The sequence below is a fragment of the Anopheles cruzii genome, chromosome 2 (assembly GCF_943734635.1).
Source record: "Anopheles cruzii chromosome 2, idAnoCruzAS_RS32_06, whole genome shotgun sequence".
Taxonomy (NCBI): Eukaryota; Metazoa; Arthropoda; class Insecta; order Diptera; family Culicidae; genus Anopheles; species Anopheles cruzii.
Genome location: NC_069144.1, coordinates 19,151,533 through 19,179,293, shown reverse-complemented (window position 1 = coordinate 19,179,293; position 27,761 = coordinate 19,151,533). Strand labels below are relative to the sequence as shown.

At 50.5% G+C, this 27,761-nt stretch overlaps 1 protein-coding gene across 1 annotated transcript in view; it reads right to left on the bottom strand.

The window, feature by feature from the left end:
- LOC128278029 (serum response factor homolog) overlaps positions 1-27,761 on the bottom strand; it is a 109,547-nt gene that overhangs the window by 62,903 nt on the left and 18,883 nt on the right. Inside the window, exon 2 of the mRNA XM_053016663.1 lies at positions 24,791-25,039. Coding sequence (XP_052872623.1) covers positions 24,791-25,039 — 249 coding nt within the window. The remainder of the gene's footprint in view (positions 1-24,790; positions 25,040-27,761) is intronic.

Sequence of the window (27,761 nt, the reverse complement as noted above, 5' to 3'; positions counted from 1 at the left end):
TGGACCGCATTTTGCGAACTCGTGTGTGTGTGTGTGTGTGGAACACTGTGACGTCACATACCCGGCTGTCAACTGGACCCGCGCCAACACGGCGGCCATGGGAAAAAGTGAAACCGGACCGTTACAGATGAGCCTCTGAGACTGACGAAACACGCCCCGAGAGCGATGGAGTAGCCCGAGTTGGTACCCCCGTGGGTACTCCGATGGCTCCATTATACCCCCGCGCTGCTGATTAATGGTCCGGCGATAAATTCCGGTGCGGGCGACCCCGGGCGACACGGGCCTCAAACGAAATTAGACCCTCGGAAAGGACCCACCCGCCGGACCAACAATCATCAACACCTTCGACGAGCGGCTCGAAGGTAGCGCGCGATAGAATCGATTGGGCGCGCGAGAATTTGATTGAAGATGCTCCATTTTTCATCCATTTCGCCCAAATTCGTCACAAGCCTAGGTTGGCCTCTCACTTTAAACGGCCATCGTCACCTACGGGCCGGCAGGGAGAGTTCATCAAGTACCCCCGCCTTCAATCAAATGCGCATTTTACTGGCTTTCGTTTGCTGATTGAAACTAATGTCTCACGGGCGCAATTTTCGATGATAGATGGTAAGAAAGAAAAGGAAACTGTGCAGTAGTTAACAAACAAGACACAAACGAGAGTAAATGAGAGAGAAAGTGCACACAAAGCGAACAAGTAAAGTTGTGAAAACACTAGGAAATGATGTAGACGAATGGTGGGAAATAGAAAGAAGCAAGAATGCTTCATAGGACACAGTGAAGGTCTAAAGTAAATAAATACAATCAAATATGTTTACAGAAAGTAATCAGATGTTTCTTAACATTCTTTTAGCCTTTTAGGGCTTTTTTAAATTTCTTTGTTTTGTTAAATTTGCTTTATCAGGATCAGTTATTGTATTGTACCGTATCAGGTTATTGTATCAGGATCAGCATTTTCTATGACTTGAATACCCGTTAGTCGTTGAACAGAAATAGTTTAAGAATTAAGTTTACGTTAGGACTTAGTAATAAGAAAGATTCGGTTTGGTTGAACAAAAGTAGGATGTGCAAGGTTTTTCTGCAAAGTCTTTTTTTGAGGCAAACTGGCTTTTTTGGGGCTTTTAAAAGAAGCAATCACGTTTCAAATCACTGCTAATTTATGGGATGTTTTCTTAAATAAGAAAGAGAAGCCTTGCTTAGACTCATTAAAAAAATAATTGTAACGCTACGATGAGTATCATGTTAAGATCAAAGATTTTTGCATTAATTTACTTCTACTACAACAACTACTTTTCTCTACTACTGGCTATCAGCGACACCGTGCTTGGATTGTTCAAAGGAAGCGTCCTAACAGCTTTCATTATGACATAAGTTTAGGCCATACATTCAATTGGAGAAGTCGAATGAGCGCCACATTTAGTCGTTAGTAGTCTCCTATGACTCCTGTGTTCACTTTGAGGGCAACGTTTCAATTTCAATTGAGAAGTCTGGTTACTTGGTTTATATGAATATGAATAAAATTAAAACGAAAAAATTAGACAGAGAAGAGGTGAAGAAAAAATAAAAGATAACGGGAGAAGTAGAAAGAAATAAGTGAAAGTGATTTAATGACTCTACTTCTCTTTTCAAGAAAAAGGACAACCATGTTACACTTCAACAAGGACACATTTAAACACTAGCAGCCCAACCTAACAAGCACACTAACAAAAAGACACGGCAGTTGATAAAAAGGAATATCGCCCGAGTAGGTGACGACGGTATGTGGCAACAATGGAATTCTGACCGACATTTGGCCCCAAAAGGGTACCCCCTTCGCACACTTATTATTCATCGTCCGTAGTTTCATCTCGACCGCCCGCCCGCCCGCTTGACGGTGTTGTAATCCCGGCCAAGAGAGCCGCGTGCTACAATTCCAAGGCGAAATGGGCGAAATGAAATCACTACCCTGCCGGGTGGCTGCTGGCGGCTCTTTGGGTCACGTTTCGAAAATGCTCACGTTTCTAACCAACCTCGGTGTGGCTCCGCGAGAGACGGCCGCGAACCGGTAAGCGCCCCGGAGAAGAAGCCGCGCGTACGTGAGTGACCGAAAATAATAAACCTCCTCGGCAGATGATGCCGCGGGGAAGACCATCTGCGTGCGTGGTGCGCACTAGAGTTGACTAACAGCAGCTAAAAGCATTGGCACGTTCAGCCTGCGTATCAGCGTGTTGCAAGCGTCGATTAGCCCGGTTCGCGCCTGTCGCTCCAGAACACACACGCAGGGATCCGATGACTTGCTGGAAGGCTGGAGTCGATCAAAAAAGCCTAACACTACGGGCCTAATTGACCACGACAGGCGGACCCGAGGCGAGTGGCCCAAAGCTGATCAGTTACACGCGCCACGCATCTGTGTGGTCTGTGTGGCCACACAGACTTCTCAGGCCCGGCCAGAACCACCAGTCGAAGGCCACCGATGGCTCAAGAAGCCGTGCCGCCGTCGTGAAAAGTGCTTCATTCTCCGCCGAGAGGTGTGGCCCTAGCCCATAAGTGGCCCATATGGTTCACTTCTGGCCGAGCAACGCAATTGACTGAGGCACACTTTGTAACGTTTTAACTGGAACCTCGCCGCGGCCAGACTCCAGATGTGTGCCTAACCTTCACCAAATGCCGATCGCGCGGCAACACCTTCCGACAGGTCCCGCGGAGTGCCCATTTTCCGAGACCAAGCTCTGCGACAATCGATCATGCTCAACTTACTTACCACACGTGTCACACGCGGTTTATGCGGTCGGATTGCATAGGGAGGCCCACACTCCGACCAGACATCCTAGCCAAGGGCACCACGAAATGGAGCGAGCAAAAGGGGAACCAACGAGAGCAAAGAACGGCGGCCCCACGGGCGCCTGCGCATAAAGCATAATTTCTCTCCATCACTCAACCGCCACCCACCGCACGCCTCCCGCCTCCCCGTTTTCACTCCCTCAGCACGCGCCCGCGTCACGTTAAACGATTATGTCCGACTTTATTACGTAATAAATCTATCATCGATCTGACATAATTTTGCTGCCATCGCCACCGCGCCCAGACGCAGCGCCTGGGGGGCGTTGGCAGCGGAGCAGCCCCCCGTTCGCCCTCTCGGTGAGTGAAGAATGTTTATGGGCTTTCCATCGATCGGCCGCTAGTGGCCGCAGCCGCCACCTAGGGCAAGGTTGTTGCTAATGTCGATCAGGCCGCCGCCTTCGAAGAATCAGGCGCCAGACGGAGGCGGAGACCCGCCATAACGGGCGGGGTAGGGAAATCGGACCGGAGCCGGACCGGTAGCGGCACGGTGGCACGTTCCACACACACACACCGCCTACGGAGAAAACTCCGCGTCACGATGGATCTTCGCTCCGCGAAGGAGGCGCCTCCGCCGAGCGAAGGTCTTCAGCAGTGCACTCGGGATCGTCATTATCACCTCACCACCCCAAGTGCCTGGTGCCTGCCTCGCTCGCTCGTAAGTGCCGGTGTGAGTTGATGTTTGTTCCGCCTCAACACACACCCCCCCTTTCGATGATCATGCCCCTCTCTCTAGACCGGTGCGGGTCGTCATTAGCGAGAGTCGACACTAAAACGCGGTGCTGCCCAAAAGGTGGTGGTGCCCACAGCTGCCGCGCTGGCTGGACCAGCTGGCCGAGAGTAATTAGAAAACGTCCAGGACCAGGATCACCGAGCGAAGGGTAACAGGTTGGGCGATGGTTGGTCCAACGTCCTGGGTTCCAAAGTGTGGAATATCTTCAACACCTAATATTTGTTGTAGAAAGTGGTCAAAAGCATATCACATGTCCCGTAGGTCAAACCCTGCTTGGGTCAAATTCTGCTTCTGGCGCGTAGCTGAGTAGTAGTCGTAGTATTGGTAGTAGTATTTTATTTGTTTGTACCGTGATTTACATAATAAAATAACAATTATTCTACTCTATTCATTGCCGAGAATAATGTATTTGATGTGAAATGATTATATTTTATGATTAGAGTAAGTTTAAAATAAATGTAGGGCTTCAGTAGGTCCACCTTACTTACTTCGTGGATATTTATGTTCCCCGGAAGATAAGATCAAGATTGATTTTTGGAACTTACTATGTGTTATTGCAAGTTCAAACGGGAAAATATGATAAAATTGAAGATCAACATTTGTTATACAAGGTCTTACAAACGCAATTGCTATTCAACGCGTTAAGACACACTAAACCGATAGTTGTTTCAGTACAAGGTATAAATTTACATATTTATTTGCTTTAGACATGTAATACAGTTCTAAAGTTCTATAACAGCAACAGAGATTACAATGCACCGAACGATTTACTAGAACGGAAGCAAAAAAAAAAATTTAATTCAATGGACATCATCCGAAAACTATTCCCCCGGACCGTCATTTTCTCCACTTGAAACAGGTTGCGGCTATCGTGTTTTGGTAGGCGTCCTGATTTCTTTCACAATCTGGAGAATTTAGCAGCAGCCAAAGCAAGTCGCCCTCTCACAGACAGACGGCCAAAAGGGCTGAAATGCACGACTCGGAGTTAAGGAGACACATTTTTGCCTTTACACAGATTGCACCACCTGGAATGAACTATTAGTTTAAAAATTACCATTAAAAATATGGTCTAGAAAATACCCAAATTTAGCAATACATAAAGTCTGTAAAGAAAGTACCAAGACGTTGCCAGGAAAAAATATAATATGTAAAAATATGTTAATAAAAATGTGGTATTCATTCGACTTCCCTAGTCTGGTTTATGTCTAATGTTTCTGTCAAAATGGGAGCTGTTTTGGAGACTGATTCTTGCCAGGAGGCGTTAAATCTTCACGTAGGTTTTAAAATCAAAATTTCAAATGATTCTGCCCAAGACATATCCTATTGGAAACACAAAACTTATGGCGGCTTCTTGACGAACCTATCACAAAATTGGACAAACATTGCTCTAGGTGATTCCACAGGCTTAGCTGGTGACCCCCAATGACTTCAAACTTGATCGTTGCCTGTTACAGTTTAGATACATAAATTTAAAAATTCACTTTATCTGGATGCCTTCTGTGCAAAATGTACAGAGCATGGTATCATTTGAAGATTAGTCGCCCCTACAACTTAAACACGCTGAGACATTTTGCACCTAACCACATTCGAAATCGGAACACCTCGGAAGGTCTTCCAGCTCTCCGCATCTTCGCATTTGTTGCCATTTCTTTACCGGAGGTGTAGAAACGTGGTTGATTTGTTTATAATTATGACAAACTGCTCCCATGTGTGTGTGTGACTGCGTGTGTCCTAGCCCTGTACATCGCGGAACTACGCGGACCCTAAACGAAATCTGAGTGCCCCGTAAGTCCGACGGCAAGCGCAAAACTGGGATAGCGATGGATAGACCTCGTCCACCTCTCTGCGATCCGTGACGAGTCCACACCTCGCAGAAGCCTGGCCCGGGTCTCTCGGGGGAATGTTTGTTATTTGATAATTAGCCTACACTCTCGCGCGGACCTCTGTCGGCGGAATGCCCCGCGCGAACCAGCGAAGCGGATGGGACGGACTTCAATTTCTGACTAATTATTGCCTCATTTGCCTACCCGGCCCAATAGGGGGTGTGTGGATTGGGCGGGGTGGTGGTGGCCGCTCTTGGGCCCCCCCTCCCGGTCCGCCCCCCGGTAATGACCCCAGGGGCGTAAATTGAAAAATTCCTCTACACCGTTCGCTGATTAACGGGGACACCGGCCGTTACCGCGCGATCACCTGTTGCTGCCTGGAAGGGACTTCGATAAAAGGAGCCTGTCATATTTCATCACTTTCTTAATCTGTTTCTTCCCCCCGCCACCCGGACCCCTTGCTCCGGAGGACCTCCGGGCAATCGGCCAGGCCCGGATTTTTTTGGGCCGGGAAGAGAGAGAGAGACCCCGGCACAAAGTGATAGCTTCAACTTTTACCTCTCACATGAGGGACGGCGCATGTGTGTGTTGGGGGTGATTTGGCGCTTTCTTGTGTTGGCCAACGTGCACACACACACGTACAGAGCGCACAGATTTGCGTTCTGCTGCCGGGCGGTTGGGTAAGACCCATAACCTGTTCCACCGGCGGGGCACCTCGGGCTGTGTGAAGCGCTAAGTGGCGAGGGAGTCAGCGTGGTGGATGAGCACACACACACACACACGCGGGTGGGGTGGTTTTGGCACCGGGACATGGGATATTAATCATCTCGGCCACGGCCCGCAAGGACTCGAGTTAACGAAGAAAGGTGTTTTACCGGTGCGCGCCCATCCAGGCGCTCCCCCCGGGTCCAAACTGGTCCAAACGGGGCCCCGAATGATGAATTGGCAGTACTTGAGGCCAGTAGTGCGATGAGGTAGCGCCAAGTGCACCTTTCATCACCACCAGCCGACGGAGATCGGTCGGTCATTAAAGTCCACGTTGCAGAGCGATCAACGCGGCCATTGTTGCCGCCTAGCTCCGGGATGTCTTGATCTAGGCTTTCAGATCGAGAGTACGGAGCGTCCTCCGCAATGCAGTGTCCCGATCCTCGTAACTTGATCCTGCACGCGCCGACAACAATAAGCAAAACTACCGCAACTACCGCAAATGTCATCATTAGCCAATTATAGATAAAGTCATAACATACATTTTATTGCCTCCGAGGAGTCGGACCCCTTCTCTGTCATAAACTCCGCCAGTGCCGGAGTCCTCTGTCACCGCCCTGCAGCGCTCGCTTCGCACCAGACACAGCTAACGATCACGTTGGTCGGTAGACTTTTATTTTCATTTTATTACCACAGGATTAGCGCAACGGCCGAACGAGTCTCTCTCTCGCCCGGTCGTTCCGAGTTATTACCTGAACAGAGCGGCGGCCGTCAGAGGGCCGCGCAGGAAACAGGAACTCGCCCGCAGTGACAGCCCCTGACGCCTGGCAGGTGGCGCTCGGGTGCGCGTTTATCTATTCGCTACCAATGGCCGGCGAGCCAATAATTATGATTTAATGCAAAACACGCCACTAATAGATTTGTCCACCGGCAGCACGTGCCAGCAGAGACATCGGCGTGCAGAAAGGCGTCGGGCGTCAGGCATCGGGCGTCTCGATGAGCATCTTCGTCACCATCTCGGCTTCACTCTTGGCCGTGTGCAGGGTGGTAATTGAAAAGGCACGCGGCAAGGAGCGCAGCACAACGCGTAAAAAGCGACATACTTGGCCGAGAGGTGGTGGTGGCCACGTTGGACCACCGGAGTGTGGAAGAGTTGAGTGAAAGATCGTTAAGTCGATTACCACTGATTTATGACACTTCGGGCAGGATGTGGCCTTTTTTTCTCTCGTCGCTCGCGATCGTCGATCGTCGATCGGGGAAAGCAGATTTGGGGTGGGCATCCAGTCGTAGTCCGAGAGTCTCGTGTTCTGTCAAATCGTTTGCCCTGTCTTCCGCGGACTCCTCGGATAGCTTAAGGCTTGAAGCCTAACCCTGGGTCTGCGCTGCAATAAAATCTGTTCATCGTCCTAGCTCATGATCACCGATCATCACCGATTGCCCTCTAATCACTCTCGGCTGAATAGTGATTACCGGGTGCCTGGTGGAGCTCACCACGTAGGCACGTGCCGTGTCACCGCGCAATGTAATTAGGCAGGCAGCGGTGTCACTCGTAACAGAGTGTCATTCGAGGTGCTAGCGAGGACCGCGTGTGACGCAGGAAGCATTTAACACTTTCCATCGCATCGCCGACACGACCGATGGTTAGGGCTGTGGCCCTGGTACACCAGAGTTCACTTGCCGGCCTTTCTTCTGGGGGCACGCTGGTTCCAGAAATCAAAGAATAACGAAAGCTCCAAAATAACGCAACTTTGTAAGTCGAGTCGAAGGTAGCCACACGGAAGCAGGCACCAACGGGGCGGACACGTCGCAGCACCCAATCTTGTTTATGTTAATTAGGTGTTATTAATTAGGGTGATAATGGTTATCGATCATTTTCACATTCTACCTCTCGCCTGGGTCGCCCTGGGTTGACGCATGATAAATCGATTAGCGGTGCGCTCAGAAGGCTTCAGGACCCGACAACGTTCTCGGGGGTCCGTAGGGCGGACGCAGAGAGCCTCTGTTTTGACGGCCTTCGATCAGCAGCAGGTTCGATTGACACTCTTCGACACTCTGTCTACTGTTTGACCTCCGTCAGGCAGTGAATGACCCCCTTTGCCCATCGGTTGTACATAGAAGATCCATTAGGGACCACTCGGGGTACCTATTAGGACTCTGATTGGGGAACAAGCGGGCGTCAGACGTCACCATCTTTTGATCTGGTGCTGGTAACCCCCAACGATGGAGCATGTGGGGTATGTAATTATCCTAAACGGTCTTCTAATCGCTTTTGATCGCACTTTCATTCTGAAACGACTGAAGCGCAGAGACTGTTGATGGCGCCGAGAACCGATCGAACCGACACGGCTTCTTGGAGAGCCACCTAAGGAGATGCCATCGAATGGAAGCATTCTAAGGATGAGCAAATTGATTCGACATTCGACGAAATCACACTGAAAACATCCTCTACTACTTCGTCTAGCCGAGCTATACCGGCATATCCTGTAGTGAAGGAAATGCCACATTTTTGGGGGCTAATCTTGTTAAGTTAGATTAAGTTAACTATTAAGTAAATTTAATAAATACATCCCGTTCCGTAATTCTAAGATTAAAAAAAGCACTACATCGTGGCACGATCAACAATCAGTTTAGGACGGAAAATCTGTCAAAGTAATCTTAAAAATATCAGGTTGGCTAAAAAAAATCGACGTTTTTCACGATAGATGCCTTTAGTGATCGATATCTCGTAAAGTATCGATCGTACAGTTTCGAGTTTAGGCTCGTATTAAAGCTGATTCTTTACACTTCAAAAAATGCCTTCATTGTCTTTTGTTTGTTCTATTCGTTTGTGAGTTACAGGGTGTTAACAATGGAGGTCAACGCGGAGAAAATTCGGTATATTTTACAGTTTTTGTCCGATAAAGGTGAAAATTCAAGCTAGGCCGCTGAAATTTCGCATGGTGTTCATGGTGCCGATACTCTAACAGCTGGTTGGATCAAATTTTGGTTTCGTTGACACGTTTCAGTTATTTTTTATGTTAAAGCCTAGACAGACACGTCATCGAAAATGTCGATATAGTCACAGAAATAATCAAAGTAGATCGGCATTTTAGTAATCAGAGCATCGGCCAGGAGCTAAAGATTAATCATCGAACAGCTTAAAGTCTTTGGCGCAAAGCTGGATTCACAAAGAAGCTCGATGTTTGGGCCCCACCCTATTTACACCAAAAAACATGATGGCTCGACTTGCCATCTGCGATGTTTTGGCCAAACGGAACAAAATCGACCCATTTCTTTAAATGATTGATACTGGAGATGAGGTATGGCATACATACGACAATACTGTGTAAAAATAATCGTGGTCTAAGGGTGGTAAAGCAGATTAACCGGTGGCCAAACCAGGAATAACGGCTAGGAAGGTTCTACGGGGTATATGGTGGAACTTGAAGGGAATTGTTTATCATGAGCAGCTTCCGTGTGGCTTAATACTAAATTCAGATTGCTACCGTCAATTACTGTACCGTTCGAAGCTAGCAATTGACGAGAAACGGCCAGAATCGGCCAACAGAAGAGGTTTTGTGTTCCAACAGGACAACGAAATGTTACGCACGTCTTTGCTGGCCCGCCAGAAAGTCCAGGAGTTTGGTTGGAAAGTTTTAATGCATCCACCGTATAGTCCAGACCTTGCACTAAGCAATTGACACCTTTTTCGCGCATTACAAAATTTCCTGAGTGATGAAAAACTGAGATCAAAAAAGGATTATGAAAATGGATTTCTCGAGTTTTTCACCAATAACGTCTAATCCTTTTACAAGAGAGACATTATAAGCCTACCTTTGAAAAGACAACTAATTTTCCAACAAAATGGTGCATATTTGACGCAAATCGGACCATTGGAAACCTGTTAAATATAGTTCTGAACATCACCCAAAAAACGTCGATTTCTTTTTAGCCAACCTTATATATTAGACCCCATTTTTGACTTCAAACTCTAATTCTGGACCAAAGAGAGACTAAAGAGACGACAAAAGAATTTTTATTTAATTCTTCATTCAATTTAAGCCATCAAAGCCATCATTGTTTGCTACTATAAAAATTCACACTAATCCCAATTGGGGTTTCACTTGGTTGGCATCAGGCAGAACTGCCCTAATCTACTCGAATTGAGTAGTGTAATTTCCAAATTTACAGAAGATGTAAGAAATAGCTACCGAAGGTACCACGTAAAGTCTTATGGAAGGTATCTGCTCAAGAGCTTAGATCAATTTTAAAGAATGAACTCCCGAAATCTGGAACCGCCCCGAAACCAGTAGGTGACAACAGTCGCCGAGGACTTTCAGCGGCCACCGTCACATTAATCGGTGGCCGCCCAAAGGCCAGACCCTTGCGGGCTGTGTGTCGAGAGCAGAGCCGAACAGGATAATTAACAATCGTGCACCGGGGAGGGTGCTCAGACGCTTATCTAAAACGCGCTGTTAACGGGATGGTAGATGGTCGCGCAGCCGATAGCTGCGGCCGCCAAGCCAAGTGCGCGCACCCTCGGCTTATCACAGGCGGCCGATAAATTCACGTTAACCGAATCCCCCCCCGCCAAACCCGTTTTAAATCAGCTCGCGTAATCTGTTGATTAACATCCCGCGATGTTCGGCACACAGATGATTGGGGAAGACATCGTCGCGCGCACCCAACGAGAAAAAGGCAAACGGAGTTTCGAATCGAACGGGACTCGGTGTCTCGGCCCCGTGAGCGAGGTGAAAGAAAAGAAGGTTACACACACACACACACAGCCACACAACCGCAGTATCTTATCTTTATAACCATTGTCCCCCATTCCGTGAATAATTCCTCTTCGTTAATGACAACACAACGCGGAACCATCGCGACGGCACCGGACGATCGCCCTAAACGACACCGATACACGAACCGGCAGGGAAAGGCAACGCGAATCCCGGGGATTGGGGGAGGAACCCCCGCCCGTTCGAGTGCCAAAAGATCGAAGTTCGCGTATGTCATTCGGCAGGCAGGAACTTTCGGTTCCGTCTCACAGGGCTCACCTGGTTGGCCGGGGATTGAAAGTCCCAGCCGAGAAATTGGCAAGAAATATTTACAATAATCAACCGATCGCCGGACGCGCGGCTGGAGTGGAGGGCCCGGAACCGAACCGAGGCACAAAAAGCCCAACGACGACGACGACGAGGACTGATGCTTAAATTACCTAACAGTAAATTGACTAATTGGCGTCACTGCGAGAAATATTCGACAGCCCCCGAGAGGAGCGCCGCCACGATGCGAAGAATGACGAGCCGCAATCCGCCGCCTCAAGACCAACACAATATACCATAGGGTCCCCCCCGTGTCCCGAAGAGGTCTTCCCCCGGTTGTCCCATTTTTTATCGGCCCGGCTGCGTAATGAACAGCATTTGCGCGAACACGCGTGCGCACAGCGAGCAGAAGGAAGGATGTTGTGACAGGTTGAACGAAACCCAAAACCGGACGCGCAGGAACCGAGGCGAGGTCGGCCACGGCGACGGCGAAGGTCCGCAGGCGTCCCAAGTCGTAAAGATCACGATTTTAAATTTATTGTCAAGATGAAAACGTTATCCACGTGATCCAGGTCCGGCAGAAACAATCCGAAAGTTAGGCGTGACGATCTGATGTCGAGAAAGGGGTCTTTTTTCGGCTTGTCGATGCGTAATCGCTAATAGGTGGTGACGGTGGATCCGTTGAACCGTTCCTTAATTTCTCGGGCGGTGAACGGCAATTTCGGGAATCGACCAAACCAGCTCTAGGTCTTGCCAGCCCTCCAAGAAACATCAAGACAACAAGCTAATTAACAATCCACCACAACTTTTACCTTCCGGACGATCAGTTCAAGATCACCAGCGTCACAACTAGCTGACTTCTACCACCTATTCCCCAGATCCATACTCGATCGCCTGCCGGAGTTAGGCTCCAGATACTGCTGTGGCTACCGTTTTCGGGGTCGATGATTCCCACCAAACTCCAGCGAACTGTAGCAACTCAAATATGACGTCTTACAACATTCGGGAGGAAGCCCACCATCCAACGCACACCGAGCGGTTCCCGGCCGCACCTACACCACGCGCCGAGCTAATCCAGGGGAGCCGAGAGACGCCATGAAAACTGGAATTGGCAAAACCTCCGCAGCGTGTATGCAGATGATGTGGACACCGCCAGCTGCTGGTGCTGTGGGCGCTCGACCGAGAGCTGACGGGCTGATGTGACTAACCGATGGCGCACACCCGGACTCCCCCCGCACCGTGCGGGGGCTTGTGATTTCCATTGCGTAGGGGGTCCTCCCCGGTTGACCTTGACGAAAGACAAAGCGCGCGATGTGACGCGCCGCTGCTTAGCGGACTCCCTTCCCAGCGCGCTGGGCCGCACCGGGGACTTAGGCGATTAACGGAACGCGTAACTCTCTGCTCGCTGAGAGGTCTCGGGAGGCCGACCCAAGTGGCCAACGCCTGACCCTGAGAGAGCACCACCGCGGAAGGTCCGCGGTAGAATTGTTATACGGAGATATTATAAATTACATTATCGTGTAGCGCTACTTTGCTGTGGCTGGCCGCCTGGTGGCTTCGGCGGCTGTGCGCGTGCCATTCACAAGATCACAAGGATCGCCCACGCGTGGCCGCGGCTGCGTGGGCCTAGAGAGTGGGGCCTCCACCAAGAGTACCCGGCTCGGCGGCCCGGGCCCGGGCGATAAATAAACAACGAAACACACGACACACGCCACAAACACTGCCCCAGCACTGGAGTGGCCTGAGAGGCTCTTGGTGAAGTGCTGCCCTGCTTCCTTGGCTTCAAATTCATTACCAAGGTCTGCGGCCGGCTTTTGCGAGGCGCAACGTCGCACGTTACACGCTGACCGAGTGTCACCTGCGCCTGGCAGGTATTAAGTGGATCCGTTGCACCGGGGCGCGATCGCCACCAAAAGGCCCGACACCCGAGGCTTTGGGACCAAAGGTCCACCACCACCACCGGGTGGGACCACCGTGATCGGCCAAAGTATGAATGAAACCATCCAACCAGCCCGTCAGGGGGTCGTCGTCCAGTTCTTGGCGACTTGGCGTGTTTGCTGTGCTATGTTCCGTGATGTTTCTTTATTCCTATCCAATTTGATTAATGTGGACAGTGCGAGGGACCCAACAGTGACGTGAGGGGATCACTTTTAAGCAAGCGGTTTGGGTCCAAGGTTCCATTTCTCACCACCAGGGGGCTTTGAAGTAGTGGTACTTGTGGATAACACAAGAAACCTGAAGACTATGTCTAGAAATACTTCGAAATAAACACATTTTTTTTGTTTTCCTGCTGTCTTTCGTTCAGTTCATGTGGCACCCAGTTTCCAATCTTCTGGATCTTTCCCAAGGCCTTCAAACGTAGGCATTGGGCGTATTAGTTGCCAAAAAAGCATAGTGAGGAGGACCAAATTGACAGCTAGAGCTTTCTGTTTACACAATCCGGTTTCATAATTTTGAACCTTTTTTTTGGAGACCCAACAGAAGACGCTAAACAGGGGCAGTAGGTGCCAAAAACTACACCCCGTATCTAGTGTCTAGTTATTAGGAATTGACAGACTTGGGCCAGTGGACCTTCCATGGAACTCGTGTGTACAGGAAGCCCACAGCCGGCCGAAAGCTAAAGACTTCATTAGCTTCACGACGATGCAGCTTTCGGGGCGGACATGTCACGCTTTTAATGTGCGTCGGAAATCGACACTTCACTTACCCTGGAGAAAGTACCCCCGGTGTGTTCAGATGGGCGATGCAAACTGCACTGCTGCACCCAAGCACAGGCACACTTCCGATGGAAACGATCCATCTCCGGTTGCCGGCCCGGGAACGGACAACTCTCGGCGACGGCGGGACTTCCAATCAAACGAATGTAATAACACTTTATTTATCGCTTCCGGTTACGGGACCGGCAGAGAGGGCAAATGGCATGTCAACAAACACACTGCCCAGCCCTCGGCACTCCTCGAAGGCCTGTGGCGCCTCCGACGTCATATCGGGCCGGCCTTATCGCCAAACCCCGGCGGACCGATCAGGGCCGGGCCGGGTCGGGGTTTTCTCCGGCCCGTCCTGTCCGGTTCGCCAAAAAAAAAAAATCACCATCAACACATTGTAAAGCATTTGTTTTTATCGCCACGGATCGAGAGGTACCCCCTCGCTTCCCGTAGTAAGCCGCCGCCGTTCGAACCCGGGAATGAAGTTTTGAGAAACCAAAATCCCCAGCATCCCCAGCCAGCACACACCGGTAATTGATCCGCCTGTCCGAGACGGCAACGGAATCGCATTTTGCGTGGCCAGAAGGAAGTCGGACTCGCAGCGGCCGGACCAACGGACAGTCAAGAGGAGCCCAACCAAGCAAACGAAACAAAAAAAAACCTTTATAAATTACCGGAAAACAGAGAAACGGAATCGGCCGACAAAAAATCGGCAGCAGTGGAGAAAAGAGGCATAGCGCGTATTAAAATTAACAGTCCCCCACAAGATAAATAATCCACCGCAGCTGGACGTCCACCCCAGGGCCCCTGCACACTGGACGTCGCCGGATCTTCCCCGCCTCCCGACGCAAGGAGCGTTGTCAAAATAATATCCACGAGAAAGTGCCCCAGGGGACCAGGGCTCGGCGCGCGCGCCCGCGCGTGCCGGTTACCTTTATTTGTGTCATTTTTATTTAAACACATTCCCATTCTGGACGAACTGCTGCGGCGCGCAAGAAGAAGAATCGGCGACTTCGGTCGGAGTCGAGGCCGGGACCGAGTGAGGCGCGCGATGTTCGGTGGTGACGCTTCCGGGGACCCACTCAGCTCGCAATCTGGCGCACGCAAAGAACCAACCCGACTCGGGGCGACCCCGGCGACTGTTGGCATTGTGTACCGTACTTAATGAGTGCTGAAGGTTTCACTTGGACCCGATCGAGACGAAACATTATGCTGTAATTACAGGAAAATTGCACAGAGTCCAACGACCATTTGGGCCCTCCCAACTTACTTGGCACCTGTAACAGGCGGCCCAAACTATTAGTTATTGTTGGGTTCGGGTCTGTTCATCCGTATGGTGAGGGTTCAGTTTCGTAGCTGAGGTCAGCATCAAGCAGCAAATGAAATGATGAAAATTAGTGTTAAATGTTAAGAGATTACTTTGAACTTGAACGAAACGATAGAAAAGTTCGATAGGTTCATATCGATTAATAATTGTTGCAACGGGTTTTAGTAGCTCATAGAAGATCGCATCGAGCTGGTCCAACGAAGACCTACGAAGAGCTATTTTCTGACACATTCTGACGTTCTGCACAGCGCACCTAGACCAATCTCGATAACGATTAGATAACTTTCTCATTTTTTCTGTCAACTAATTTTGAGAAAAAAGACTACATAAAAAGGGAACCCCTTAATATTCAACATAACAATGCAATACTTATTTCGACTTGTTACCGGAATTTCTTCGAGGACCTAAAGTACTTCTGCATAGTCACCTTATATTTTACGCATATTATTTTTATGAACTTTATGAAACTACGATTAATATCCTGCTATGCAGCATGTGACTTGTTCAGTACCAAATTATGAGGACATACGTACTGCGTCAAGTTCAACATCGATGATCAACACTCAATTTAGTAAGAACTTGAGGTGAACCTCTATTAACATTAGCATTCCAAGATTCCCGCTAATAGAACTTCTCCGCACCAAGCTTAACACCAATGACACCGGCCAGACTTTGGGCGAGCATAAATCTTCTGGAAACATTTTACACAATTCGTACCACGTCGTAAGTGCAGCGCCCCGGATGCAGATATAAATTTACCTCGAAAGCGCACTGCCGCCCAACCGGCCGTTGTTTGTTTACACATTTTCGAGGCGGACAAAGTTGCGCACGCGCCTCACCGGACCGGAGAATTTCGCGAGCCTGCGAGTGGCGAATTAAATGAATGCCGAAAGGACGCGGACTGAACGCAGACTCGAGCCCCCCGGGGGTACGTCGAGCGGCGCGTCACAGAACGCGAACCGAGGACAGAACATCAGCATAATGGGGGGCTGCAGGCACTTTTGGGCAGCAGTATTTCGCTCTGTCTCTCCGGTTCTTCGGTGAACCGTTTTCGAAAAGAGAACAGATCGAATGTACACCGCCGTGGCCCGTCTTCGTAAAGGGGGTGCGCGCGTGCTCCCAACGCCATCCCATCCAGGGTCCGCGCCGCACCGTAATAGGGTCAATAAATCTTCTTAAAAGTAAATTAATGTTGAGTTATATGCTCTTTATTTTATTTATTTCCGATCTTAATGCTCTCTTCCTCTTCGGCGCAAACCCTTGCGCAACATGTGTCCCCTGGGTGGGGAGTGTTTTGTTTTTTGCCGTCCAGCCCTGAAACAGTTAAAGAAAGTGCAACCGATGCGGTCGGTTTTCGAAATGTCTGGACGGCTGAACCAACGCTTTCCCCCTCAGTACTATTAGAGGCTCCCGGCCAGATTAGATGCCGGTCTCGGCTGATTGCGACAAATTCAATTGAAGCCCGCGTGGCCGAAGACTCCGCCGAAGAGCTGGCCTCCCGCGCTCGGTAGCAGCCCCGATCGGGGGTGTAATTTATTGGTTCGGATCGGTGTAAATTATGTTATTAGTCGGGGCTGGCGCTGGACCGACCCCGCTAGTAGCTCTTAAGTAGGCCGCCTTTCGGACAGCCCGCCACCGGCTGCCATACGGTTCCATTTCGGTGTGTGTCAAGCGATACGCAATCTCCACGCACCACAATCGGGCCCGTAAATCAGGAAATATGAATATAATCTTTGCGGGTTGCTCTTCTTTGTCTTACGCCATCTTCAACTGGCTGCTGCTGGGGATCCAGACCATTCAGCCATTGCCTTCAATCTCTGCTTCGGAATACGCGATGGGGCGATGGTAAACATTCACACCCTGCAAGCTACCTGTCCTTACCTCCTCCATGTCCGGAGAACTGGAAGCCGCCGAACCGAATGAAGGGGCGGACTCTTGGTCGGAAATAAATATTGTTACTCGATCGACAACGATCGGCGCGCGCGTGGGTGACAATCAACTCGATCACTTACCACGCACCCCGAGAGCTTTCCAAGAGTGACACTTAACTCGCCGTACACTACGCAAACATTTGAGGCACCAAAAAGCAGAACGCTCTCTCGCTCGCTCCCGAGGGCCAGAGTGTGTCCAGATACGTCAAAACTGTAAATATGTTTACTGCCACAAGTCGGGGCGCCCCAGCCCCTGGATGATGATCTGGAAAGTTTCGGCACCAGAAACTTACACCGCCACCAGCAACCACAGCATCCCAGCTTGATTGATTCCATCCCTCTGGAGGGGCGACGGGCGAGAGAGCAGCGCGCGGTATGCAAATGAGGGACACTGATATAAACTTTACACCCACGACGACCTGATGGACCCCGTCATGATCCATCAGCCGGCTGGCCCCGGGTGGATCCGGTCCGGCCGGAAGAATTGGCAGCGAGCGATGATGGGGGCCAACTCTGGGCCGATTCGAATCGGTTTTGTTGTTTTACAGCGCACACCACCACCAACTATTGGCACAAGGGGCCACAAAACAACATCCTGCCCTCTAACAGTGTGAGTAAGCGCCCATTAAAAGATGGCCGTGGAGATGAGCGTTTAAAAACCCATCCACCAATTGGTCTCGCGGTGGACCAGCGAATGCACCAGCGCGAATAACTTTATGATCATCTTACATTTGTCTTTCTCCTGGCGCGTCCTGACGCAGGGGACTGGGTCCGCCCGTCGAGAGAAAGCACCCCCGATAAGGACCTCTCGGAGAATTCGAGCGAGAGAGAGAGATAGAGGATGTAACAGTATATTGAAATGTTTAAAATCCTATAACTTAGAAAGCTTTACGATCGGCGATCGGGTCTTCACGGTCTTTCGGACGTTTCGCTCTCGGCCGGGCAGGGCGATTAGCGAAAGTCAACGTCACCTTTGGGCGTTGTTCGATCTGATTCATCGTGACATTTATGGCACCGGGGCGCTGTCTCCTGCTTTCAGGCTTCGGCAGACTATCCGAACTGCAGTACTGTTTGCATATGATGAATATAGTATTCAATTTTATGGATCCCCGAGGAAACTCCCAGGACCTGGGGATTGGACCCCATAAAAAGCACCGAGAAGATTGTAAATCCCGGTTAATTTGACCATCCCAGAAGAGTGCAAGACGGCCGTCGGTTGATGCCCCCAATTTTGCGACCCTCTGAACAATAGAACTTGCTTTCGGGTTTGGACGTTTTATGGACGATTGCAGTTGATGGGTTAACCCCATACAGGCTTGAGACAGCCAATTACATCGAATTATCCTTCGTCAGGTACGAATCGTATTCAAGCGCCTTCTTTAATCCGGAGCCGGAGCGATCTGAGCTACCTGAGCGTCGGGAGGTCGGAAGTCCAATTTATCTGCAAACGCAGACGCACCACGTAGAGTTGTCCACTGGGTGGACCAAACCAATTTACAGAGCGAATGGCGACAAAATGGCGTGGCACACCACCTACGTGGCGAAAGGTTTACGAGCGCACCGATTTACCGACCAGACCGAGGGATTGCCGAAGCGTCCACACGTCCACCCCATCATTAGCGGTCCCGGTGGTGTTACCCAATCCACAGGTCGGAGCGGGAGCAGATAATTAAGACCCATTCTTAACACACGCACACAGAGACCGCTCCGATTTACCCACGCACCCCGTGAGTCGTAACCGTAAATCATCGACACCTCACGAAAAGTCATAAAGATCTCGCGACCAGCCAGTCTCGGTAGTCCAAATGTGCGCCGTTGGCCCGATGTTTACATCAGCGCTCAGAACGGTCCCCAGTTCTAGTGGCACACGATACACCTAACATACGCAACTTCAAGTTGCAGAATCTTTCGGCCACAAGTCTACTGTGCTCTGGACTCTGGCAGCAGCGACCAACGGACCATGTCGTCATCTAGCAACGCATTTTGAAAAGAAACCCCACAACGAACCGCCAGAAGTCGACCAGAGCTCACGAGTCTGGTCTAGTGTCTCACTCGTGCCCGGGTTGGGGACTTCCGTCTCAACCGATTGCCGATGTCACCCCAAAAACAACCTGTGGGCCAGCCGACTCAGCAGCTTCCCTAATTCCCGACTTTCTGGCTGGTGCATAGACGTTCGAAGTCGGCCACCGACTTACCGGGGATCCCGCCGAGCAGTGGCGATGTTTTCTATATTTAGTAACATTCCCAACAGCTGCGCCGGTGCTGTACTACTGCACACGGAGCACTCCAAATAGGGTCGCTCGCTCTGCTCTTTCTCGCTCCCCCTGAGAGCTAAACGCAAATTTGGACGCATTTCTTCCTGATCCGATGCCCGATGTTTACAGCCGGGAGAGGTCAGATCAGAAACGCGGCCCAACTCACGCGGCCTCGGCCGGGGACCGGTTTATGAATGGATCGCGAGCCGGTGGATTGACAAAAATAAACATTGTCGTACTGGCCGGCCGCCCGGGCGCGCCGGTCAATGGCGGTACCGGCAAGGTACACTGGCGCGGCAGATTAGGATCAGGAAAAGATTTTATAACTCCGCTCATACTCCGGCCGGCTGGCCGGTCAGGCGCTGAATGCGGCCCATTTAGCGGACTCTAAATACGGGATGACGCAACGTTTGGCACGACAAACGAGGGCGAGAGACCGAGAGGGCGAAAGTTTTATTGACCAACCCGACCCCACACAGACACACGCGGGCGCGATTGCTTTCTTGTCCGAGTTTTGGAGTGTGCCCTCCCCGGGTCTAGAGCCTCTGTGGTCCCCGGAGGGACCTCCACAGCTCGAAGCGAAAAGTTGCGCATTATTTGGCGCATTGTCAAAACCGCGGGCCACCCATTCAGAGGAGGGCCGGAACGGAAATCTTGAGCCAAGTGAGACCCGTCCAAGTCGAAAGGCCGTCTTTTTTGAGGCCTCGGTCTTTCGGCCGAAAGACGCCACCCACACTGCTCTCGAGTGGTTCCAGCCAGCCGCCGACCTAATGCCGACCTCATTGTGTGGTGTCCGTCCAGCACCACCGCGCGATCCTCATTTACATTTATTAAGGGTTGCTATAAAATTTACCACCAACTACGTGGAGTTGCTAGAGGGATAGTTGGGAATTCCGCTGACCGCTTCATACATTGTGGGCTCTCACTTCAGTCGCTCTCACTTCTCACCGGTCCAGGTCTGCGCCAATTGCATGCAAATGTAAGTACGCACCCCTCCGTGGCCGTGGACACCCACCCGCCAAGAGCCAATCGAACCAATCAATCAAAAACACAACGCAACAGTGTCACCGGAATAAGTAATTGCCGGTGGACGATTGCTTCCTCCATAATTTCTGTGGTCGCGCTCGTCTCTTGGCCAGGGGGCATCGGGGGCCGGAGTCAGGCCGGAACTTGCGTATCGCGATAACGAGTTAATTGTTCACGCGCACGCGCGCTTGCAACTCTAATGATACAGCTCGCGGCGCAATTGCTTTCGTTCCGGTGTGCCGGCCGGCCGGCCTGGCGAGAGGTGCGAATTCCGAGAGCCGCTTGTTGCAATTCAATTCCTCTTCGCGCCTTCGCTGCATAACTCTGCACCAGATCTCCGAGAGGAAATGGCGCATTCCGCATGCGAGAAGAAACACTTCACGCGCCGCACCGTTTTTCTTTTTCCGGCGCCTGAAGCCGACCGAGCCACGAGCGAGCTAATAAATGCTCACATCATCATTACAGGCGGCGGGTGTCGAGTGTCAACAGATCGTTCACTTTATTTTTATGACACTCTCCGATCAACACGAACCCCCGATCTCCGTTGCGGAAGAATTCGAGCGGGTCTCAGTTAGTGCCCGACGTTAGACGGACTTATTAGGCGGTCCCTCCTTGTGGTGATAAATCATAATTCGGTTGACAGGAAAATTAGGTGCATGTGCTGGAGCGCCGTTTGCAGTCCACAAACGGTTGGAGCTGTCTAGGTGGTCCACCTAGGGTGGCTCTACGACCGGGACCGACCTGGGGTGGAGTCGGCACGAACTGCACATTCAAAGCACGATCGGTGCCGGAAGATAGCCTTATCGGAATGGCGGCGCAAATTGTCGAGCAAAATGGTGGACAGAAGAATGCCACAAAGCGACGGCATTCAACGATTCAGCGCTACACCAGGGGCTGTCACCTAACGGGGGTTCGTTTCTTTCGGTTCGGATCCATGTGCCAATAGTTTGGTCCTTTTCGCCAAACATACCACGGCGTGGTTTGACGCTTACGCCAAACGGTTGCTAGAAAATGATTCTTCTGTCAAAACTTTCTATAAACGGCTGCCAAAAAAATGGTAGAGGATGTAGCCCGATTCACCAAACCAGCTCAAATGATACGACGATGTCGAGGAAACAGTTGGTTTCAACAACAGGCGTTTTGACAAGAGGATCGATCATAACAGATCATCCTTTACTGCACAACTTCAGAACTTCAGATCAGAAAGTCCTTTGGTGCAATGTAGAAGGCCAATATTTTTATGGTATCAGTTTCTGGTCGCTTTTTCGTTTCATTTTTTGTAGACTCTTTCGTATATAAAACATAGGCATAATTCTGGATCCTTCTTGAAATATTTTTCCATTTTTTTTAAATTCAATAATGTTTATTTATCACATTAGATGTTTGCGTAATACCTCCGCATACCCATATCTTTTGTGTGGCGTGGCCAAACATAACCCGATACCTGCACGAGAATAAATGCATGGAACACCTACCGACCCGACACGATGCTGAAAGAAACAATCCGGCAAACAATAACGATACGCACACAATGAAGCAAACAAAACATGCACAACTAAACAGCAGGTAACGGCGGGCAAACGAGTAAACAAATGCGACAACAAACACGGAAAATAGCAGCAAGTTCTAGCGAAGACATCATTCTTTATGCGTTTTCAATACAATGCTGTACACCGATCGATTGATTTCCTGATTCCTGTGGGTTTGTTTGTACATTTTTTAATCAACTCAATGGCACTTCTCAGATTGAGAATTTCACGGAATTGGCTGGCATTAGCCACACGGAATTTCGGGATTCGGGTTTCGTGTAGTTTACTTTATTTTTCCACTTTGCATCATGTGTGTTTATTCGTCCGCTAGGGTTATATGGGCTCGCATATAACTCCCTGTTCGCACCTTCTACAGTACCGTAATGTTATTTAGTTCAAGAGCTTTAATGAAATCGCTGTTTAGGGGGAGATGGGTGTTGTTTAATTTAAAGAAAATAACTTTAAATAAGTTAATACACTTCAGAGAGATAGAGAGAGAGAGTTCACTTACGACTAAATTCAACTATAAATCGGAAACGCTCTCCGCTTTGTACAGCAACCCTCCAGCAACCCTCCTGCTGGAGTGCGATCTTGTAATTGGACTCGGTTTACCTCACGGAAGCACCTATGTACACAGAGAATGCCACTCGCCCAAAAATGCTGCCTACAATAAATACGATTTCTACACGCGCTGCTCCGCGTTTACTTCACACACCTGGCTACTACTCTTTGTGTTGAGACATTCGGGCTGCGGCAGGCAGAGACACAGAGCCCAGGCCATTGCTAAGCTCCTCTGCCCGCCGGCACCCGGATCCCGACTGGGCGACTAATACTTTATTATTCTACTTACTGGCTACGGAATATGCTGAACGTCTTACAGGTCTAGAAACACGCCCACAGCACCTCGACCCTGCTCCTTACTCCTAGGCGAAAGCGAATTTGCTCTCGTACGACACCTTCGCTGCAACTCTTAAATTTTCTCTGTTTTCAGTATTATTATCTTCTGTTTTTTGCTATATCTTTGTAATGCAACAGACACTCGATGTTTTCCGACTGATTTCCTATCACTATCGACTGCCAAACTACAATTTACAGAACAATTTCGATCGACGCATAACAATAGCAAGGCGCGGGGTGGGGTTGTACAATTATTAGACATGACGAACAAATGAACAACATCGCAAAAATTAAACAGTAAAATGTTGACAACAAACAAACACACGTTCAAAGTCCACACACAAACACATCTAAGCGCTACAACACACTACACACGGCCCACTCGGGGCACGCTCATTTATATTTGGGTCATTCATATTTTTTATCATTAACGATGTAAGGGGTGGTCCTGGATTGGGGGCTCCAGGGCTCTGATGATTTGGTGATGGTGATGCGGGTGGTGGTAGGAGGGCGGGGAAGGTGGAACCGCGGTGTCGTAACATGCCTTCCGGACTTCAAAACATCGCATCACAACTCTCGCAAAGCAACTCCCAGAGGTCCTCCCGCGAGTCGGGATCAGAGGTCGGGTTGCCTCGACTCATGGTCGAAGGCATACACCATTCCAGGAACCAATACGCGGCCGCGTTGGTTAATACAGTAAATTAGCACCCGCCCCTTCTAGGGCTATCGATAATTGTTTAATGTCTGGCGATGCCGTGAAGGCGATGCCGACGACAACAGTGTCTCGGAAACTAAACATCCCGAGCCGGTGACAAAGTCTAGGGACCGAGGTCAGGCGCGAGAATCAGGAGTGAAAAGTATTCCTTCCCACATTGGAATACGGAGCTTCCGAATTTTCCGGATCTATATTTCGTAACCAACAAAAAGTATCCTAAACCGATTCGAGCAGATACGATTGGTCGATTCGAATGGTTTTCGATAACACCACGATGCGCCAAAGAGATGCGTCAATAACTAATCAAGCTCCCTAGATGGCGAATAGATCAGCAATCGAGCATTGCTAACTGTTTTCGCTCAAAACAATAAAAAAACAACTGCTCGAATTCAAGTGACAGCAAAGAAAAATTGAAACTGCTCGAACAACAAGTAAACGAATCATTCCATTTGTGCTCTTCCAAAAGTAGGCGACAACCAAGCAACGCCAAGTTGCCGTAGGACCGGGACGGCCGAAGCGAAATTCGTAATCTCACTCACGGGCGCAGTAGGACACGCTCCCTTCACGCGCCGGTGCACCGTGTCGTCGCACAGCAAGCGGCATTTCGTTTCGGCCGGAATTGACACCGATTCGCAGACCGGCGCAGAAATACCGAGAAAAGGCAATTCACTCGGGAGCCAGTAGCGGCCCTACTGTGCTCCGTGGCGTGATTGGATTTCGTGTGCGTTTTTGCACCGAATCGTCCAAGCCGGAATTGTCGGTTGTCGCATTCTCCGCATCCGATCTTGAGTAAAAATTATTTAAGGTTATTAAAAAATATTGCACCGACCGACCGGCCGACGGGCCGGCTATTTACGACCGAAACACGTCGACCGGGCGCATCTTCCGTTTCGCCTTCGGTCGTGGCGCCCGGATCGAGCCCGGGAGGGGGTTCATATTTTTGGTCCCGAGACGGCAAAATGGAAAATAATTAACCGAAAGATGTGCGATGCGATGCGGATGTGATGCGATTACATGACACACGGAACCGGGGGGGCGATGAGGGAACGGCGCAAGGATCGGACACTGCACTGCACTACCGTTGCGCGTGCGCATGAGTCATGTGGGTGTGTGAGTGGTGCGGGATGTGGGAGTGGTGCGTGTGGCCGGAGTGGGGCGGGTAGGATTGCGCGTGGGACAGCGGGGAGCCCTGGCCGCCGGGGTAGCCGGGCTGCTGCATCAGGCCCTGGTCCAGCCCGTAGTGGCCGGTCTGCGGGTGACCTAAATGAGCGTGCCCGTGGTGGCCGTGGCCGTAGACAAGTTGCCTTACTTTGGAGTCCTCGTCGCCGATGTTGTAGCTGAGCTCCGTCTCCTCGAACCCGGTCGCGGACATGCGCTGGTCGCCGGATGAGCCCGTCGGTGGGTCGGGCGAGTTCAGGCACGTCTGGATCAGCGCCTTGCCCGCCTCCGACGTGATCATCGGCTGCAGCTTGCGCGTCGCAAACGTGTACACGTGACCGGTTTCGGAGGCGACGAGCAGCATCACCTGCGTGCCGGTCAACGTCGACAGCTCGTAGGCCTGGAACGAAGCAGAACAGAAACGGAACGGTGCGATTAGATTGCGATCAACTGTGAGGAGCCCGTCTTCTAAAAAAACTATGCGGCGACGCTTGGGTTCGATTCCCGGTTCGAGCGGATACAATAATTAACACAACAAACTACAGGAAACAAAGCAACCCGCCAACGATCTCGTCCTATTATTACCCGCCCGCGGCATTAAGATAGCGTGAAATGGCGCTCTAATGTTGCTGAAAGTAGCCGTCCATTATACACCCGTATATATCCCAACGATCGCGCGGCACATTAGTCATGTCGCTGTTAGTACCTAAATAAATCATACGACACCTGTTGTCTGCGCGGCGAACCCAACCCCCGGAGCCCACGCCGGCGGCGGCAGCGGGGCGGCTCTTAATCCGATCCGAAACCGAAACCGTATAATTACGGAATTATAAGCAAACCCCCCGCGTACGTTTATCCGAGCGGGGATCCAGAAAGGCGGACCACTTCCCACGGGCGACCTTCGCGCGCGACCCCTCCGGAGTCGAGAAGGGCACGTGAAACGGGAACCGCGTGTGCCGCCGCCCTTTGACGGGCCCACGCAAAGAGGCCGCAGACGCCCGCACGCGGTGAGCGAATCTTCTGGGTTTTGCAGATTAAACTTCGGAACGAAATTAAATTATTCAAACGAAGCGACATCCGTTGTAAGATTTGTGACGCATTTCTCCTTTATTTATCTCTCCTTGTTAACAAACGAACACTCCGCGGCCGAGGTAGCTTTAGTCAAAATCCACCGTCTGCCACGTTGATTCAATTTGTGGGGAAACATATTATAATGAGCTTTTAAGCTATTAATTAAGCCACAGCGAACACACCCGGACAGGTCCACCACCGGCTTCGTCCAACTCGATTAGTGGCCAGTTCGCGCACGCACCCCCCGGGTGGGGCGTCTCCTTCAACCAAATCGACCGATGGCGCCCGTTTTTATCGATTAACTCGGATTGGAAAGCAATCGGCTCTAAATAGACGCACGCAGCGGCCCCTGCGAAGCGTTGAAACAAAAGACATCAATGAGCGCACGAGGCTTCGTAAGCGACGAACCCCACTCGAAACCGCACGGAGCGCACCTTCGCACCAAACGGCGGCAACCGGTTATGATTCATTCTTCGGCCGGAGTGTAGGTAGCCAGGGAGCGACAGAGAGAGACCGAGAGAACAGCAGCAGCAGTAGTGCGTATCTTGCGAAACGATCTCTGCTTCACGCGACGACGACGAGTGGGACACATCAAATTTTGCGCATTTGTTCGCCCAGGAACCCTGGACAGGTACCACCTTCTCCGTCACATACACACAGACACACACAACCACAAATCTAACCCGTCCCGGTGAAGGTGTAGAAAGGCACCTGTGTACCACAGAGAGACCCAGACCGCGGCCAGCGTCCTTCTTCCTCTCAATCAAAATTTATGACACCTTCTCTCCCGGAGGGGGCGTTCATCTAAGATACGTTGATTAAATCATTTGCATATTACGCACGCATTACGCGGCACGCACGCACACACACGCACGTAAATTAGGTTCAACGCCGCAGGGGACGGCAATGTCACGCAGCCCTCGCGCGCACGCGTTGATTGACCGAAATCGAATTTCGACCATTTCGTGCTTTCTAATTATTGGGCCGGGCACGTGCTCCGCCGGCGGCGAGTAGATAGTAATCGCGTGCCGTCGGGCCACGCAAATTATTCGCCCCAAACAAGGCGCTGAAGCGAGGAGCGCCCTCGGCCATTTCATCGCGTTTGCTAATGAGCACCCGTCGTCCGCGAGGACCATTAGAACGGACGGGCAGTTCTACGCGCGCGCGCACCAGCCGGGGAAAGATGGTAGTGTCTCAAGTGTCCATTACCCGCGCGCACCACTAATTCACGACCGGCCGCCCTGTGAGATGCTGTGCAATTACATGAGTGAGGAATCGTCGTGAAAGAAGGGCCGGCGTCGTCTTCAGTTCAAGTTCGAATTAACGCGCAAGATGAATGCTCATCCTTTGCGTGCGCGCGCGCGCTCGCCGTCACTTAATCCACTCAAGGCGCCCCGCAAGGGGAAGGTCAGAAATTAGGGTGAGGTCCTCTCGAGGCTTTCGGATGGGTCGTTGATGGGTTGTTGTCTTTCGAGGTTCGCCGGTTTGAATGGGCGATTTGATAGAGAGCGTGTGTTGGAGGAGCAGTTGACGCTAAAGGATCTACAAATATGTCACTAGGTCTGCCACCTTGGAGCACCTTACAGTACTTTTTTTCGATGAAAAACCAATGTTCACTTTACAGCAAAACGAAAAATGCATCGCGTGTCCTACTGATAGTCGAATGGAAGGTCTAATCTAATAGAGAAGAGCCCGAATGTCTTCATCAAATCGTCTAAATTAAAGGATCACTAATCGAACTGCATTGTATGTATCAAAGAACTGAATGTGACCTACCAATTCAAGCTATATTTACTATCGAACTACAAACTATCTATGGACAAACTTATTTAGTACAATGCTAAATTCCTGATGCAGTGGCACTCGATCCCGACTTACTTGGCTCTCGGGCGTTGTTGAGATTTTGTGCTATCAGCGCAATACATCCTAATTCAAATGGATAATGTTTTATATACTGAACTGAACCTTAAATTTGAAGCTTACCAGCCGACCCGATGCAGTTTGCAGTGTCCCAAATAAAACATGTCCCATTTAAAGTATGTTCAATCGTT